We start from the raw sequence: 17,350 nt of genomic DNA on the forward strand, positions 1-17,350 counted from the left end.
AGTCCAAATTCGTGTCACGGTTCAAGCCACGTTCTCCAATCCAGCCTTATTAATAATGAAGTTGACATTCTGCTCCCCGTCTGTCCAGCTTCTTGTCTATTGCTGGACTGACTCTTGACTAGGAGAAGGCATGACACCAACCATAACCAAATATGAATGTAGTCAAGTGATACTTCTAAATACTGACTTCAAATGTTTTTTTAAGGTTAAATTGCAATGTTGGGTTACCCCCAAATTAAAAAGGTGCATTCATTGCCTTTGACTCTACAATTCCACTTCTAGCGATTCATTCCAAGGAAACAGAATTTGTGCAGAGATGTAGTTAGAAAATATGCATTGCATGACTATGTTGCTTAAGATAGAGGGAAAAAAAGTGACACCACCTAAATGTCTTACCAACAAAACTGATTAAATAAATTAGGCAATAAATCAGGCATTAAAAATGATGTTACAGAAGATATCCACTGTATACTGGTGGGAAAAAAGCAAGTACAAAATGGTATATTATGTTTCCATTACCATGCATGTATAACATATACTTACGTGTGTCTATGTGTATTTCTAAATGTGCGTAGAAAGAGGTCTAAAATGCTGCATGGTGAGTTTTGAGATCATCTCTGATGGCAGGACCCTAAGAATTTAATATTTGCTATTCCTTTTGCTCATCTGAGTTTTCTAGTGTATTGCTTTTTAAATGAAAGTATTTTCTTTTTATTTTCATAAAAAATAGCTAAGCATTACTGAAAAGAAGTTGCCAACAAAATCTTCAAAATAATAACTTTTTGCTTTACATTTAATCAACATTATGATTCATTTAATAAGTGTTTTATGTTCTGAAAGGCAAATTTGGTCATTTTTTATGAAAATAAACAAGTCTTCAGACCTTAAGAAGGGAAGGGCAGTGACTCTGTCACTTACTAAACTGAAGCAGGTTCCTGCTGCCCCTGAGGATGGGCCCTTCTTTTCAGCATGGAGATTACTACACCCAACCACAGTTTCCATTCGCGTAAATTGCCTAGCACAGCACCTGGTGCATGACAGTAGTTAAAACAGAAAAAAAAAAAAGTTAATCGTTTTCCCTTTCAAAAGAATTTCTTGAGTTTTAATTTTAAACTTTTAACATATACCAAAAAAAAAAAAGAGTAAAAACCAATTCAAGCAATGTCTGGGAGACTTGATTCTTTTCCTAACCCTGCCAGATACTTAACTGGTTAGCCCATTTGTAGTAAACGGTAAACAGTTTTTACTTTGGTACTCCTGGTTTTGTTTCAGACTTTAAAAAATCTTAAGTGTCGGGGTCTAAGACAATGTTTAACACAATTGAGATAAGACCACAATACCTTTTTCCTTTGGTCCAAGTCATATGAACTAGTGTGCCAAGATGATACGTGTTCATAATTATTACAAGGTAGAATACGTGATGTTTAAAACTGAAGAAGTCTACCAAGAAAGCTAACTCCACACTGAAATATATTTAACATTCACTGAGTTTTACTGAAAGAAAAAGAAAAGTCTTGAAAGGATGAAAGCTGTAATTTTCCAACGAGACTAGGAAAACACTGATTTCTCTCTGCTGCCTGGCCAACATATCCCCCCTTGGACCTGACTTTTTTTAGATGCCACGAAAGCTCGAAAGACTTAAGGCAGAAGAAAATTTGAAGGCGGAAAAGAATAACTCTCCTGTCGTCCTCTACATTCACGCGGCTCTTAAATCTCCTCTCTATATAATGTTTGCAGTGGAGAAAAGAAACCCAGCTGCTAAAGGATTAAGGAAAAAAAGGTTTCCTAAATAAAAATCAATTACCACCCCCATCCAAGGAGTTAAGAGTTATCTGTCAATTTCATATCAAATGTTAGAAGGATATGAGATTTTTAAACAAATCTTAAATTTAGAAATCCATTCCCTCACACATCTCATTCCCTTAGTAGAAGAAAATCAGGTGCTCTCCTAACAACTGCGAGAGAAAAAAGAGCCCAAGAGAAGAAAGCTGTCTCTGTAAAGAATATAATGACAATTCCCAAAACTTTTATTTTATGCTAATATTTTCTAAAAGTTAATGTAAGGTCTTGACCCAGTGTCCAATTTCCAGGCCTGCATGGGGCCATGGTAAGAACCAAAAATGTCTCCCCTTTCTCAGGAGCTTCTTGGATACAGTCAAACGCCTCTTGTGGCAGAATTCCTACCAGGTGGGCATGAGGGCTTACACCATCTGAGACTTGTGCTTTGCTCCCATACCTAAAAAACCAAATGCTTTCACAGGCTTTGTGCCATGTGAACTGTACAGCCACCATATGAGGTAGGCAACCAGACATTAACATGCCTCACAGTAAACAAGGAAACAAACTCTGAGAGAGGTCAGGTACCTTCCCAAGGCTTTGGGGGAGAGTGATGGACGTGGGTCTAGACCCCAGACCTTTTGATATCTTGCCTAGGACTTCCCTCCTCCACAGGCCCAGCCTTCATAGGAGGATCCCTACCTCTGCCTGATACAGACTCAAAAGTTTTGCTCTCCACATTGCTGAAGAATATAATCAACTTACAACACACACTGGCCTAGAAGAGTCAGCGCTGATGCTACCATACGTATTTAAAAAGAACATGCAGAATTTTTTAATATCTCAAAATACCTCAAGTGTTACTGGAAAAAGAAATGTCCTTTCTACCTGGGAAAGAATAAAAATGAATTGAGAAGCATTAACCGTACGATACAGAAACGTAATTGAAGATGGTTTGCTTCTTTATTACTTTATTTCCATCTCAAGCACCCTTCTGAAAAAAGCGTTTCTATCACCTCTTCTTCTTCAATCAGGTTTCTAGGACATAAGTAAGAGATAAGTACTTCTTATGATCAGTCCTCAAATGAGGACCAAATCCCATTCTTTTTCACTCTAGCAGCGAGCTCTCCAGCTGACTGTTTTCAGCTGTTACTCGGAAACAACATTCTGAAGGACTCTGACTTCCTCATTAAAGACAATGGTCTAATGCTCTTTTTTTTTTCCCCACTGAAGCAACAAATCAGAGAAAACGTAAAATAATAAAATACTAAGGATTTATTTAGCAGACACTTTCAGATTTTGCTTTTCATATAGCGTTTGAATAAAGACAGATCCTTTTGAAATATTCCCAGAAATACATGAAAAATTTCTACAACATTATTTATTCAGCAAATCTACTGAAGTGTCTATCCCGTGCTAGGCTACTCATGACATATAACTATCTCATAATTCATCAGTCGTCCCTGATCAACTATCATTCACAGTTAATAGGCTTTATTGCAAAACTTTTCAGGATTTAAAAAAAAAGGATTTATAAAAATATTTTTCTGTGCCAGCTTTTAACAGTTTTGGTAACTGTTTCATTCAGAAGCTGACAATAATAAGAGAAAATTAAAACTACACTAGAGCCATTCCTCTTTTTATGTTATCGTACCTTCCCTTTGTCCACCCCTCATTCAACCTCTCTCTATACTGAGTAAAGTAGTATCAGGCTTCCTTTTTAAAGCGAACGTAACAGCAACAGTAAATTACCATGACTAAGATCAAAACTTGATTCTGCAGAACTGTCACCAAGTTCCATACAGTATTATACGTGGGCATAGCTAGAAACAACGGTCAATAATCAAAAGGTTTTTTTAGAGTCTACTTGCCTCCGGTTAGCTGCAAAAATACAATACATTTCTAGACCCTCTGTGAGGCAACGTCTCTGCCAGTCCTATTTCTCCTACAGACGCGGGAAAGAGGACAGGTAACCTAAACTCTTGTTTGCGCTGTAATGCCCTTGCAGTTTTCCCTGTACGGATTGAAGGCAGGCAAGTAACATTCTTCAGTGAGCTTTATACTGATCTACATATAGCAAGTGGATAATTTCAGCAGGCTTAGAGATTTGGCTAGAATGGGTATTGTGTATAAATGTACTGCTTTACAGAGACTTTACAGTCCTCTGAACAGCCTCTGATAATAATCTGCAAATAGTCCCAGCTAGATTGGCTAGATTATCAGAAGCTGGGAGTTAGCAATCCCTGTTCCCTATCCATCCTCTGCTCAACTCCTGACTCTCCTTTTTGGTGCATTCAATCTCTCCCCTCGCTCATCTTTGTTGTTGGTCTCCAGGGCGTTTTCGGGCTTTGTGCCTCCAAATCTTATAGACTGATAATTTATACGCTTAAAGTGACTTCAAAGCTTACAGCAGAGTCTACAGTTCCTACAGGAACTTCACGAGGTCACAATTAATATTTAAAAAGTGATCACCAATCTAAAATATATTTTAAAAATTATTTAAATAAAGTCCAATGGCTGCCTTTTCCAAATGAGTAAGGACGTGCTGGGACAGTACAAAGCAGTACTAAGTCCCTTGATTGCTACAGTATTAGCTTTCTACAGACTGGCTCAGTTTGGCATAATGACTGAAGTAATAACTTTAAAGATACAAAGTTTAAATGAATACCCTCTTTTTAAAAAACTTCAGTCCCATGACAGTGGCACCTATATAATGCTGAGCTCTACCTTTGCCTGGGAATAAAACATATGTGCCTTTCTGCCGGCCCATGGACAGTGCTGACACATTTTCTCTTTAAACTTCAAGTTTATCTTGAAATCACAGGGAAACCAGTTTTATAAAATTCCCATTTTGTCTATAATACGTAAACAAGGAACGAGGGGAGTCAGAGAGGAATGGAATGGTCTAACTGCTTAAAAAATGTCAGTCACATAAACCACAAACAGTTCTGCCTAAAGAACTAACAGGATTAGTTAAAAACAAAACAAGACTCAAAAAGTTGCAAAAATCTCTCAGTTGATACTGTGGAAGAATACTTGTGAGGTAACAAGTTCGAGTCCAGATAGACCCATTTATGAGGCCCTTACTCTGTCCTGTTGGAATTACACGAGTCAGTCTGCAAGACAGAAATGGATCAAAATAGTTGGGTTGATGAGAGCCAAGTCCAGGACCTGTAAGGGGGCAGGGGAAGGGGGTATTTCAAAGAGCAAGATTTTCTGCAGGTTGGCTTAATGGTCTTGTTTTAGTGAAACTGGGTTGTTCTCATATCTTTATGAATGAACAAGAAATTTCTAGGGTCATTTCAGAAAAATCTATCAACTAAGGATCACACTTGTGCAGTACCAGGGTCACATGTAGCATGGGCTCCCAGGACACTTGAATTAGCATGCCATTCGGTCATAAGATTTCTAAATTATCTGAAGGGGAAATGGCAATCACTCCCAGTTATTCTGACTGTGGTCCTTTCCCAACTTTGTAGCAGTACAATTAAGATGAATCAAACAAGGATTTCCCCGGCAGTCCAGTGGTCAACACTCTGCACTCCCAATTCAAGGGGTGCAGGTTCGATCCCTGGTTGGGGAAGTAAGATTCCACATGCCATGTGGTGTGGCAAAAAATAAATAAATAAAAGATGAATCAGACAGAAGAGTTTGGGGCCCTGAGGAACTTTCCCACACATTCTCCTGACATCACATTCAAATCTGAGATAGAATATACTTTCTAAAACTTAACTCCTCCTGAACTTGAGGTAAAAGGAAAATTTAATATACTTAGCTTCAAAAAGTACACAACTTAGATTAGAAAATTTAAAATAATTTATTAGTAAGTCAAATGAAGTAGCTCCTTGCAGTAAAGTGAAAAAACACTTAAAATTTTTGCTCAAAACATAAGGTATAGTCTCCCTGTACCCTTGAATTAAGAAGCCATAGTCTCCCTATTGATTATTGTTTCTGTGATTATTTTCACAGCCAAGCAGCAGTGTGATGGACAGCTGGATAAGTGTAAGCTTACTGATTAGACATGTCCACCTACTTCCTTAATTCCAGATGTGAACAATGGCAAAAATCTAATTTTAACTGTAAGCAAATACAACCATGGGCGGGGGAGGTTAAGACAAAGTTATAATAGGTAAATTCTGTTCATCAAAAATCAAAATGTTGATTCCCTTCAGGTAAAAACCATACAATAGAACTGAGTTGCTCAAAATAACAACAACAACAAAAAAAACCCGAAACATTTTAATAGCAATGTCTACTAAAAATAAGAAAGATGAAATTCAAACAGAAACATCTTCCTTTCCCACCTAAAAATCCATCCTCAGATCACAAAGAAACAAACGATGCACTCTGCAGTACTATCCTGGCCAGGTGTTACTGTGGTTGGTGTGACCCGAGCTGCAACGTTTGCTGACGCTTCCTGAGCTAAGTCTGCTGCTTTTCCCTTGAGCAGCTAAAGAGAAATGAGATGTTTCTCTTCAGAGAGAGGTGCTAAACATTTGGGTTGCATGAGGGACAAATGGAAGTTTGACACCTAAGATGAATAACCACAGTGCATGAGGCCAATGGGAACTTTCACTATGTAACGCCAGCCGAGCTCACTGTCACACAGTATTCAGGCACACAAGTGCCAGGACCCAGCGCAGGAGGCAAAGAACTATTTTTTCCTTTTAATACGTTACCATTGGCCTCCAAGGATTTTCATAAATAAGACTCAGAGAAAGTCTTCGGAGTATGCTTTTAATAAACTCTCCAGGGCCCTTGCTCTGAAATATTTCAAAGGCTCCTGCATCCTCTCACACTCGATGAAGGCGACCACCTCAAGCCAAGGTTTACTGTGCTTTAAGAACTCATGACACCAAAAGTGTCATTATTACAGGTGCTTTCTTGCTAGGCCCAATTTATCTGAACCAAGAAGTCTTATTTAAAATTCTATGAAACACCCTCACAAGATTTCTGGTATAGACACACCTCTAAGAATTTCTGTTCTAGAAGGACGTAATTAGCCGATTAAAATTTCCCTTCAGATGGGAAAAAAAGAAAAAAAGCTCGATTGGCCAAGGTGGTTCTCCTGTGTAGGTAATACTATATTTAGGCCATGGGTAAAAGCTGTGTGAGCATACATATGTCAGCGTTTGCCTAAAAAAGAGCAGACACATAATAGAATTGTTCAAATGAGCCCCCAGCAGAAACATTTCTGTGCGTGCCAGTTGGATCATCTGCAGTTACATGTGAACAGAAGATTCTGTGTGGGGAAGGGCTGGTCAGGGCCCTCCCTCACCCCCAGATGTTTTTCTAATCCTAACACCTGAGGGCAGCAGATACAGTAAACAAGCAGTTGTTGTAATGCAAATCCAAGTAACAGGGCTGACAGGGGACTGCTCCCAGGCAAAGGCCAAACCCAAATGGCCACCCTGCTCCTGACTCCTGACACCCTAGATGCAAACCTATCACTGTGGATGTCAGTTGCACAAACACGCAGTCCTGCTAAGGACAGAGTTAAAGAGAAAGAGGCAGAAGTGTGGTTAGGGGTAAAGAGGAGGGGCTGCCTTCCGGTTAAAGTGTTTTGGGTCGCAGACACACTAAAAACAGCTGTTAATTATTAAAAACCAAAGATTTCAACTCACTTCGGTCAGACCCTAAAAGAAAAAAATTGAACATTGTCTCGTGGTTAAACCTGAAAAGCTTCTCAAATTGTGCAAACTGCAGAATATCCCAAGAAAGGTGCCTAAAATAAATGTGTTCTAAAATGTAACAGAATAAAGCAACGCAGCAGATAGGAGGGTAAGGTAACTGTTTCCTGACCACACCCCTTTCCTCCACTCTACACCCACCAACATTTATTCTGGCCACAAATCTTTCCCAAACAATGAATGACTGTTCAATTCACTGACCTCAGAATTTTAATACATACACTAACAATAAATACTTTCCATTCTAACAATTTAAAATGATTAGTATACTGAGGGGGTAAAAATGCTGGTTTAAAGAGGAAGAGAAGCTTAATTTTCAGTATTCTTAGGAATAATTTATAAATATCAATAGACTTTAATTATACTGACTTTTTAAAAATTATTGCTTTGAAAGGAGAAGTGGCTAAAGAATAAATTCCACAAATACTTATTAAGCATTAACTGTGTGCACAGCCTAAAAGTATAAGATTATTTTGGTAGCTATTTTCTATTGTTCCCAAGTCAGAGACTATAATTTGATTTGTTGTTCTAAAAAGGCTTCAGCAGAAATCTTCAGTTATTCCCTATCTAAAACATAGTCTCCTTCCCCTCCCCTCCAAAACATCAACAAAAGAAAAACAGCCCAACTTTAAAATATCTGAACGTACGCATATTTAATTCAACAATATAAAGTCTCCTACAAATTTTAAGACTCAGAAGTATTTATTTGGGTGGTCTCTAAATGTTAAAAACCATATTTGCTTTTATTAGTTCATTCACTTTTTAGATAAGAGATTTATATGTACCACACACACATTTCTATCATTAAGTATTAGAAAAGCCTTTTAAAATGTGAAATCGCTCTTTCCTATAACAACCATCACAAGATTTCCAAGATCTCCATTTTAGCTGCTATATGCAAATTAGAAAAATCTCATTCCCTGCTTAAAAGGTCACATATCTTTTTGGAACTTGTGGGAAAAAATTATAACTTCTAAATCACAGTGCCCGCATAAAGTGGTTGTATTTCATAGATCTATCGCTTCAATAGTTGAGGGCCACAGGTAATCAAGATAACCATAAATACTCTTGTTTGTTGATGACTGATTAGGAGGTATTCCTCTCTCCTACTCTGTAGTATCTCATGGCTCCCAGATTCTGTCCACTGAGGTATCAATGATAGTACTTGCCCCCAGATGTCTGTGACTGATTTTTTTTTTTTCACTTGGTGAAAGCACTGGGCTAATAAGGCAAAGACTACAGGTTCCATTTTATAATCCTAGACTGACTCGCGGGAGGGCCAGTTAGACTGAAACCCTCATCCTCAACACCCAAATATACATGTTTTTCATTGGGGTTTGGGTGGTTGAGGGAGAGTGAGGCCAGAAAGAAGGTATATGTATTGACGGAGCAATAAAAACCCATCACTACCTACGAAGAGACAAATCTCAGGAAGAACTCCATCACCAGCACATTTCACATTCATGTACTACAGAGGTAACCCTTTAGCTGTTTTCTTACTATATAAATGAGGTCTCCATGTTATGCATAATGTGTAAAGCAGCTATAATGCCACTGGATTTTTAAAACTTGAAAGTTAACTGAACCCCGAGATAAAAAAGAACAATTTTCATTAGAATTATCTTCAAGTGATACTTTCTTAACAATTGACAATAACGCAAAAAATAGCTCATTCCTCCCCACCCCCAAACTGATTTTAAAGAAACGTTAGCTAACACAATAAAATGAGACACTGTTTTAAAAGCTGAAGTAACATTTCCAATATTCAGCTCCAAATAAGCCAAAGGAGTTCTGATTCTACATAGCTTATGGGCAATGAAAGACATACAGCACTTAGTTAATTGAAAGATTAAATCAATTTCTCTCATCAGAGTAGAAAGCAAAATACTCATAAAATCATGAAATTTGCTGATTTAAATTCAATGATTCCACGATAGCTCGTGATCTGTTTTTTACTATCTTAACCAATACCCCCAAAGCTAAAATTCCAAGTGCAAAACATCAAAAGTAGCAATATCGTATGTGAGGCAGCCATTCCTCATAGCAGGTCTTATTTAGCAACGACTGGTCACACATAATGAAAGCATTTCCAGTGTCTTTAAAAAAACAAACATTTTGCCAAAATACAAATTAATTTACACTTCTGAAATAATCTGCAACATCAGCATGTTACTCACTGTTCTCGGGATGGGCGGAGAAAGAGATCCATTGGACATGTATGGGTCATTATTCATGTTTGGCATCATTATGTACCCGGAATAACTCGAGTAAGAGGGTCCCTTGTTGTAGAGTCCTCCATCTGGATGCTTTCCTGAGAGAATGCAAGGAACAATCAAATGTGCTTTGACTTCCTTTTTATATCACTGTATTTTTCATTGAAAAGTTAATAGTACTACTTCAAATCACACCTTACATAAGAGATTTGTTTACGAAGTATTGTAACTGGATTATTATGCTCTATTTTAGATTGACAGTATTTATTCCCTTAAATGGCTTAGCAGTGAACCAGATGTTTGAAAAACATGTGGTTCAATTTATTGCCACTACTGACTGGTTTTTTACTGGTGTTTTTACAAAAATAAGTGTTATCCATCTAACTTAATTTGTTCTAATACTAACAAACTGGACTAAGAAATACAGACACATGAAAGAAGACACAAAGCTGTAATAGAAATATACTAGGCCATTCAGCTTTACCCACACGTATATATTTATACACTTGAAGTTATGCTCCATCTTACTGGCAAACTCAAAAATTCTACCTGTGCTTCTAGATTTCTGGAAAATTTCTAGATTTTTACTGAGGGAGCAAGCTGTATCTAGCATATGGGCAACTACCCAAATTTATGAAGGATTAACTACAGGAGACTTAATTTTATGTGCTACACTACATCACTCTGGTAAAGAAATGTGTGTTTGTTCACTGTATACGTTTCTTCTCTTTAATCTGTGTGACTACTTTGTAGCTCAGAAGGAAGCCTGATGTTATAGTTCTCTTCTCTTCTTCCCCTAGCTGACATATTGTATATGCGAACACCTCATTCTGGTCAGGCCAATTGTAAGTAATTAAAGGAGAACAGAAATGTAGACTGTTCAACAAGGGAACCCTAAAGATTACAGATTCTTTTAAAGTCACATGGAGTTCTCCTTAAATCTTAAAAAATATGTAGAATTTTTACAGTTTTGAGCAAGAATTGGAAATGGGGAGAAAGTCTATCACGTTCCATATGCATAGTTCTTAATTTTAAGAATAACGTTTTATATTTTTACAAGTTAGATTCTTCTTTACTGAGCCATATTTAGTCTGCGCATACAGTGCCTGCCTTCTCACTATAACAAGAAACAGCAATTTCACAAATGAAAGCCCATTTGAAACTATTCTTGTTGGAAAATAAATTGGTGTAGACTGTCACTCTTTATAACAATGCAGGAAAAAATAGTAAAGATCTACAATTAGAACTTTAGGTAAAATGAGAAAACTAATTATAGGCATTCCTCTTCCACAAAGAATCTGGAAGCCAACAGAAATTCAAAAGCCCCTAAATCATTCAGACAGTTTTTAAATTATGTAACTATACATTAGTGATAAGCAAGAAGTTTCCCGGGTTTTCTTTCCCATTTTGTTACAACACAGGCACAGTCTTATCACATATGATTCGAGTTTCTTGGATGCAAACAAAAATAGCAAAACATACCTACATTCACAAATTGCACACATTAAATGTTAAGGTTGGGAGAGATAGAATTGGCGTCTTACCGTCATCAGGGTGTTCTCTGGCCTTGTCGTGGTAGGAGTCCTGAGAGGTTTGTGCTTGTCTGGCCACCTAACAAGACGAATCCCCACCCCCAAAAGAAAGATCACTTTAGAGTTTGTGACAATAATGATATGTGTGTATCCACTGGTAACTCAAAAGAGGAGAATCAGGTGCAACTCAATCTACTTGTTTATTAATCTAAGAGGATAGGCTAAGGCTGAGTACTGGGAAATCGTTCTCTTTTCAACATGTGTTTTTGAAAATTATCTACCCAGGACTACCAGCTATAAATGATAATAACAACAGAAACAAACTTGCGAACAATCCATATGCTGTTCTGACCACTGTTTACTAAAACACAACAAGGCTACTTGGATACCTAATATGACAAGAATTTGAGTTAACGGCGGCGTTAATCATTTTGATGGCTTCTTCAACCACTGTTTACTTCAATCAGAGCTGATTAACAGTGGGCTGAAATATTTTGCAACTGAAAATGACATTTAACGAAAAACAAGCCCATCACTCACAAATGGAGATCTTAGGCAACTGTCCCAAACCAATCCCAGCAGGAGCTCTTCTCCTCATAAGCTACCATGGCTGGCTCAGTGCAAGCTTACAAGAGAAAAGTAAACTGTTCTGTGGTTAAAGGGAGGAAAACTTGAAAACTGGGCTATAGACTTCTAAAAGGTAGCCCAGCTAATGTCAGTTTGGTAACCATCATCCACCCAGACTCAACCACCTGCAAATCAGCGGTATTACCCCTTCACTGTCTTCCTTGGGTCTGCCCCATGCCCACTTACCACTGGTAAAGATTAACAGAGCCCTAATAGGAGTTCTGGACTTCAAATGCAGCACCCTTCTCCCCAAGGCAGAAACGTTTAGAAAATGTGAAGTGCGTAGCAACTTTACTTATTGAAAAAGAAAGGACGAGGAAAAGGGGTAGAAATTTTAAAAGGCTGCTCTACAAATATGAGTTTGGCCTCGAATGTTTTGGATGTCATTTGGTTCCTCGGACATCTGTCCTCCCACTGGCCTCCTTCCCCCCATACACACATAGTCACAAATCTTTTAAGTGGAGCTGGGTGTGCCCTGGCCACCCCTAGGTTCCCCCCTAATTGGCATATTGGGATGAAAGACTCAGGGTATGGAGAGCACCCCTATGCTCCCCTTAGAACCCAGGCCCCCGGGCTTCCAAAATGCGTACTCACCCCTGCCATTGGGATAAAGAAGGCAACTCTGAGGTGTTCTTAAACTTACTGTTTAAAACCCAAAATGTCCCCGCCCCCAAAACCACACGCTTTCTTTTTGGGGGCAGAAGGATGCCATTTAAGGAAAAAGAATATACCCTCCAAATTTCTTTGGAGGGAAAAAGCGTTGGTGAAATCATCTGAGTGTCAGGACTTTTCTACCGGATTTCCTCCAAAGAGTTTCCCAGTTGTTGAACAAGGGTGGCCAGTGGAGTGTCGGGTATCAGGGTCCATCCGCCCCCCCTCCCCCCACTTCTGAAGCTCTCCGCGAGGCCTGAAATAGCCCTTCCGCGAGGTCCTGCTCACTGGCTTTCTCTCGCCAGCACCCACGTGTCTCTATTTACTCTACTCGGGTTACCATCGCTATCGCCCGCAGCCGGCCAGGAGATCTGATAAAGCGCTTTCCACCCTCCCCTGAGTGAGTGCACTGGTTTCCGCTGCATCTCTCCGACTCGCCCTTCTTCTGCAAAGATTTAAAGGCCTGATTCGGGCCCAAACTAACCCCAAATATAAGCGTACTTTTTTTCTTTACGTGGCGATGATTGGAGCAAGCTAGTGTTGCGGGCGGTACTGCGAGCCCCCCCCGCCCTGGGGTGGCTCGGCTCGCCCACGGCTGCTGGCAGCCGGCCCCAGCGGCCCAAAGGACCCGCGCCCGAACCGCCCCCGCCGCCCGGGCGCGCGCCCCCTCGGCCGGCCGGCTCCGCAGCGGTTGGGACCGCCCCGCCTGTCCCCGGCCCACGCCCGCCTCCCCTTCCTCGGGCCTGTGCCTCTGCTCGCCTTTACCTAAGCCTTTGGTGGTTTAACGCACTTTTGCAGAGACATCTACCGAGAAAGATAGCGGGTGCACTCTGTTTTCCGTCCTACGGAAGAACTTCTCAGTAGTGCTGTTCAGACATACTCGCTTTAATCGCACTCCCTAAACCCCACTAAAAAGTCCGAAGGCCAAACATGATGGGTTAAGGGCAGGTTCTCCTGGCCGCAAACCAACGGTTTAAGTCACCAAACCCCAAAACTGATCCACTTGGAATGTTTCCCAGCACACCACACACACACACACACACACACACACACACACAAAGAAAGAAAGAACACTAACCAGGAGCCCAGCCACCCGCCCCCATCCCCCCACCCTGCAGACCTAATCGGGACCCTTCAGCCAAGGCTCTCCAGCGCCTTCCCTCCCTTCTTCCCTCTCTGCTCTTCCCCCGGACCCGCCACGCCTCTCAAAGCTCGGGGCAGCAGCCCGCTCACCTCGTGGCCGTTGCTCGCCGGGATGATTTCGGATTCGTTAACCAAGGAAGACTTGATGTCGGCTAAGTCACCTTCCTCTTCAGGGTGACTGATCTCGGCGAAAATCTTCTCCTTCTGGGGATCGCCCTCGTCTTTGAAGGGGATCATCTCGTCCGTGGCGCAGAGTTCCGGGTCCCCCCCACCGCCGCCGCCTGCCCCGGAGAGTTGGGGCATCCCGACCACTCTGTAATCTCCGCTCCGCTGGGGGAGCACCCCAGGCGACAGCAGAAAAGAGAAGGGGTCAACGAAAAGGGGAGGAGGAGAAGGAGAATTGAAAGGATGCGTGAGGAAGGAGAGCAGGCGGAAGCCGGGCTGGAGAGCGCCGGGCTGGCGGCCGGCAGCCGGAGCTGCTGCAGCGGCGCCCGCGCCCCGGTGACCGCCCGTGCCTTCCCACTCCGCAAAGACCTACGCCCGCGCCCGTCCCCGATGCCGAAAGACACAGGGATGCGAGGGCCGCAGCAGCTGGCGCCTCTGGGGGCGTCTGTGCTGCGCGCTAGGCTAGGCTGCCCGGGCGGCCGCCCCACGCCCCCAGCGTCTCCGGGGTCTGCGCGCGGAGGACGCCAGTTCCGGAGGAGTTTTGACTCTCCAAAGGCCAGTGGAGAGTCCGTCGGCGCGTCTCTACGCAAATCTCTCCACCTTTGCTTTCCCAGATGCCGATCTGGGAGTCTGTTTTCCAAGAAAAGAAGGGAGCTAGGCAAAACGGCTCCGTTTGTCCCAGTAGAGGCGGTGCAAAGAGAATCAGAAGATAACGAAATGTCCACTTCCTGGAGGATAAAAAAAAAAAAAGAGCCACCCGGATTGGAAATGTCCGTTTTAAAGCTTCTTATTTCCTCCCCTTTCGCTTCGGTTTTCCGTCTCCAGGAGCATTTAATCTGCCAGAGGAAAAGGTGGGGGCGGAGGAGGAGGGAAAGAGAAAGAGAAGAAGTTTGCCAAGAATAAAGTTTGTGTCGGCGAGTGCAGGGAGTCGGCAGTGGAGGGCACGGCTGGGTCTCGAGGAGTCACAGCAGGGGCCTCGGACCCAAAAGATTCTGCCGGGAGCGGGAGCCGACACACACACACACGCACACACACACACACACACACAAAACCCGATCCCTCTTTGTTCCCGTCTCGAGTTTCCTCAGTCTGGCTCGCTCGCTCTTTTGCTCGCCGCTCTCCACGCCTCCGCCGCACCGCTTGTCAAAGCAAAGAGCTTCACCCCTCGGGTTCGCCAGGCCCGGGGGAGGGGGACGCCCCGAGCTTGGCCGCGTGCGGGGCTGCGGGCGCGTCCCAGCTCCTCAGCCGGAGAGCGCGCAGCCTGGTCCCTCCTCCGCGCCCTGCCCCGCAGGTGAGCGGCAGCGCCTCCTCGCCGCTTCTCCTCCTCCCGCGCCTCGGCGGCGCTGAAAAGCTACCCTCTTGCGTCGCTTCTCCTCCCCTTCCCCTCCCCCGCCTCCAGCTCTCCTTGGCTGCCCGCTGGGGGGTGCGGAGGGGGGGAGGTGGGGGACGACGAGAAGGAGGAGGTGATTGAGGACTTTTTTTTTTTCCCCCAGAGCCTGTAGGACGAGTCCTAGGTTTTGGGGTGTGTGTTTGTGTGTGTGTGTGTGTGTGTGTGTGTGTGTGTGTGTGTGTGCGCGCGCGCGCGCGCGCCTAGAGGAAAGATTCAGGCAACTTGGCGAGCGCAGGAAGGACCCGGCGCTTCTTGTAACCCACGAGAGAGACGCTTTGCCCGCGTGAAATTGACAAGAAACTCTGCCCCAACGGTTTAACTTCATCATCTAAGTGTCTCTTCCTTGTTCCCTTCCCACCCACCCCCCTCCTTCCTCTGCCAGTCTCTCCCCCACCTCCTTTCCTCCTCCCTCTCTCCCTCCCTTGCTCTACCAGTGGGAAGAAGATGAAAGAGAAGCCGCCGCAGCTGTGATCGACACCACATTGATAGATGCTCTGACAGAGGGGATGAGGCGGGAATCGGGGACCCAGAGAAGGAAAAGGGGAAAACATAACACATTGCTCAACTAATAAGACAGAAAGGAAGCAAGAAGAACAAGAAAGAGCTGTGGCTTTCCTAAATACATTGTAAAAGGACAAGGGAACACATGCTGGCAAAAATAAAACCTCCAGGCTTACCGAGAAATATAGGAGGAGGAAGGAAAAACTGAAGACTGGATCTTAATTATCGTTTTTTAAGCAAGATCTTTTTCATTACATCCTTACCATGGGATGCTCACAGAGAGCTATGCTACAGGTCGCTCGTGGATTTTCGAAGATACATGCCACGATGTGTGGGAACCTCATAAAGAATGAAAAAACAACCCAAGTAGGGGGAAGAAAAGGCAAAAGGACCCAGGAGAGTGAAGCCAGTAGCAGGAGGGAGGACAGGGCAGTCTCTGGCACCTCGGACTGCGGGCTCAAAGAGACCCTTGAAGATGCAAATCCGAATCCAACCTCAAAAATTCCCCAGCCTCCACCGTCTCTTTGATGCATTTTGTACAAGGACAGGACTTTTAAGGAGATGCTTTGTGAAAGTTACAGTATAAACGAAGCTGAAGTTTGAAAACACATTACATTTTATTCCTTGGCTCTCAAACCCCCTCAGTTAAAAATCCAGGCAAAATTATTATACCCAATACAGTAGCCATCTGTAAAACCTCAGAACAGTAAACAAGAGGCAGGAAGAAACGTGTCTTCATCTCCCTCAAACTGAAAATAGGGAAAACATTACAGAATCAGACTTTAGCCGTACTACACAGGAATAGTCATGCAAAGATCCCTCTTCTTTTCCTAAGGGGGAATTTGCATGCTGCTAGACATCGTATAAGTAAGCCCTTAACAGTGCTCTAAATGAACACTCAAAACTTCACTTACTGATAATTACTTGATAGAGATGGGAATTCACTAGGAAGCAATTTTTAAAACTATCATTTAAAGGGTTCAATTGGTCACATAGAGCATGGCCAGTAGTCACACGATAAATTCTATCTGGGGGGTTGGGGTAAAAGTAAAGGGCTAGTGATGGGAGCCAGGAAGAGTAAAACATTAAATCCACTGTAAATAGCTGACAGTTCTATGCCTTAGAGGAAAAACAACAACATAAAGAATAATCTGCTACAATGTGTAAGGCAATACTAAAAAGATGGGGAAAAACCCAATTTTATTTTTTGGGTCGGTAGCATTACACAACTTCCCTTGAAGTTATGCACGAGTGTGAGTGTAATGTCTCAGAGATGTGAACACGTAGCTATGTCAGACATTTATACCCTCTGTTCTAAAAGAAATATGGGAAAACAAAGTAAAAAGCCCTCCCAAAAATGCTCCAATTTGACCGATAGAAAAAGAACTGGAAAATGCAGTTTCACCAAAGCAGCCAGAGTAGACGTTCCTTTTCATCAAACTGTCGGGGGGCGGGGGGCACACAGAATGGCCAGAGGGTATTTTCTGGAAGCCAAAGAGAGATTAAATGACGACTCCTACATCCCCCACCCCCCGTTAAAGTGTTGCAACTAATTCGAATCCCATTTACTCCTTCATGTTAATTATCTGGACTCCCTGAGTCATTTGGAACTCAGCTCCCGGTGTCCTGGAGATTAGGAGCTCGAGAAGATGGGAATTTGGG

At 42.5% G+C, this 17,350-nt stretch overlaps 1 protein-coding gene across 4 annotated transcripts in view; it reads right to left on the reverse strand.

Annotated features, from left to right (window-relative positions):
* The window catches only part of LEF1 (lymphoid enhancer binding factor 1), a 118,388-nt gene extending 103,288 nt beyond the window's left edge, over positions 1-15,100 (reverse strand). The window contains exons 1-3 of one of the 4 annotated variants that reach the window (XM_027103477.1): positions 13,723-15,100; positions 11,224-11,290; positions 9,644-9,777 (exon numbers count right to left, since the gene is read on the reverse strand). In XM_027103477.1, coding sequence (XP_026959278.1) covers positions 9,644-9,777; positions 11,224-11,290; positions 13,723-13,935 — 414 coding nt within the window. In that variant the 5' untranslated portion in view covers positions 13,936-15,100. Of the gene's footprint in view, positions 1-9,643; positions 9,778-11,223; positions 11,291-12,829; positions 13,244-13,722 lie in introns of those variants that run through there. The other 3 variants (XM_027103475.1, XM_027103474.1, XM_027103476.1) reach the window with 3 other exon arrangements.
* Between the last annotated feature and the right edge of the window lie 2,250 nt (positions 15,101-17,350).

This window comes from Aethalodelphis obliquidens, unplaced genomic scaffold (genome assembly GCF_003676395.1).
Source record: "Aethalodelphis obliquidens isolate GAN/ISIS:26980383/991018 unplaced genomic scaffold, ASM367639v1 scaffold6, whole genome shotgun sequence".
Taxonomy (NCBI): Eukaryota; Metazoa; Chordata; class Mammalia; order Artiodactyla; family Delphinidae; genus Aethalodelphis; species Aethalodelphis obliquidens.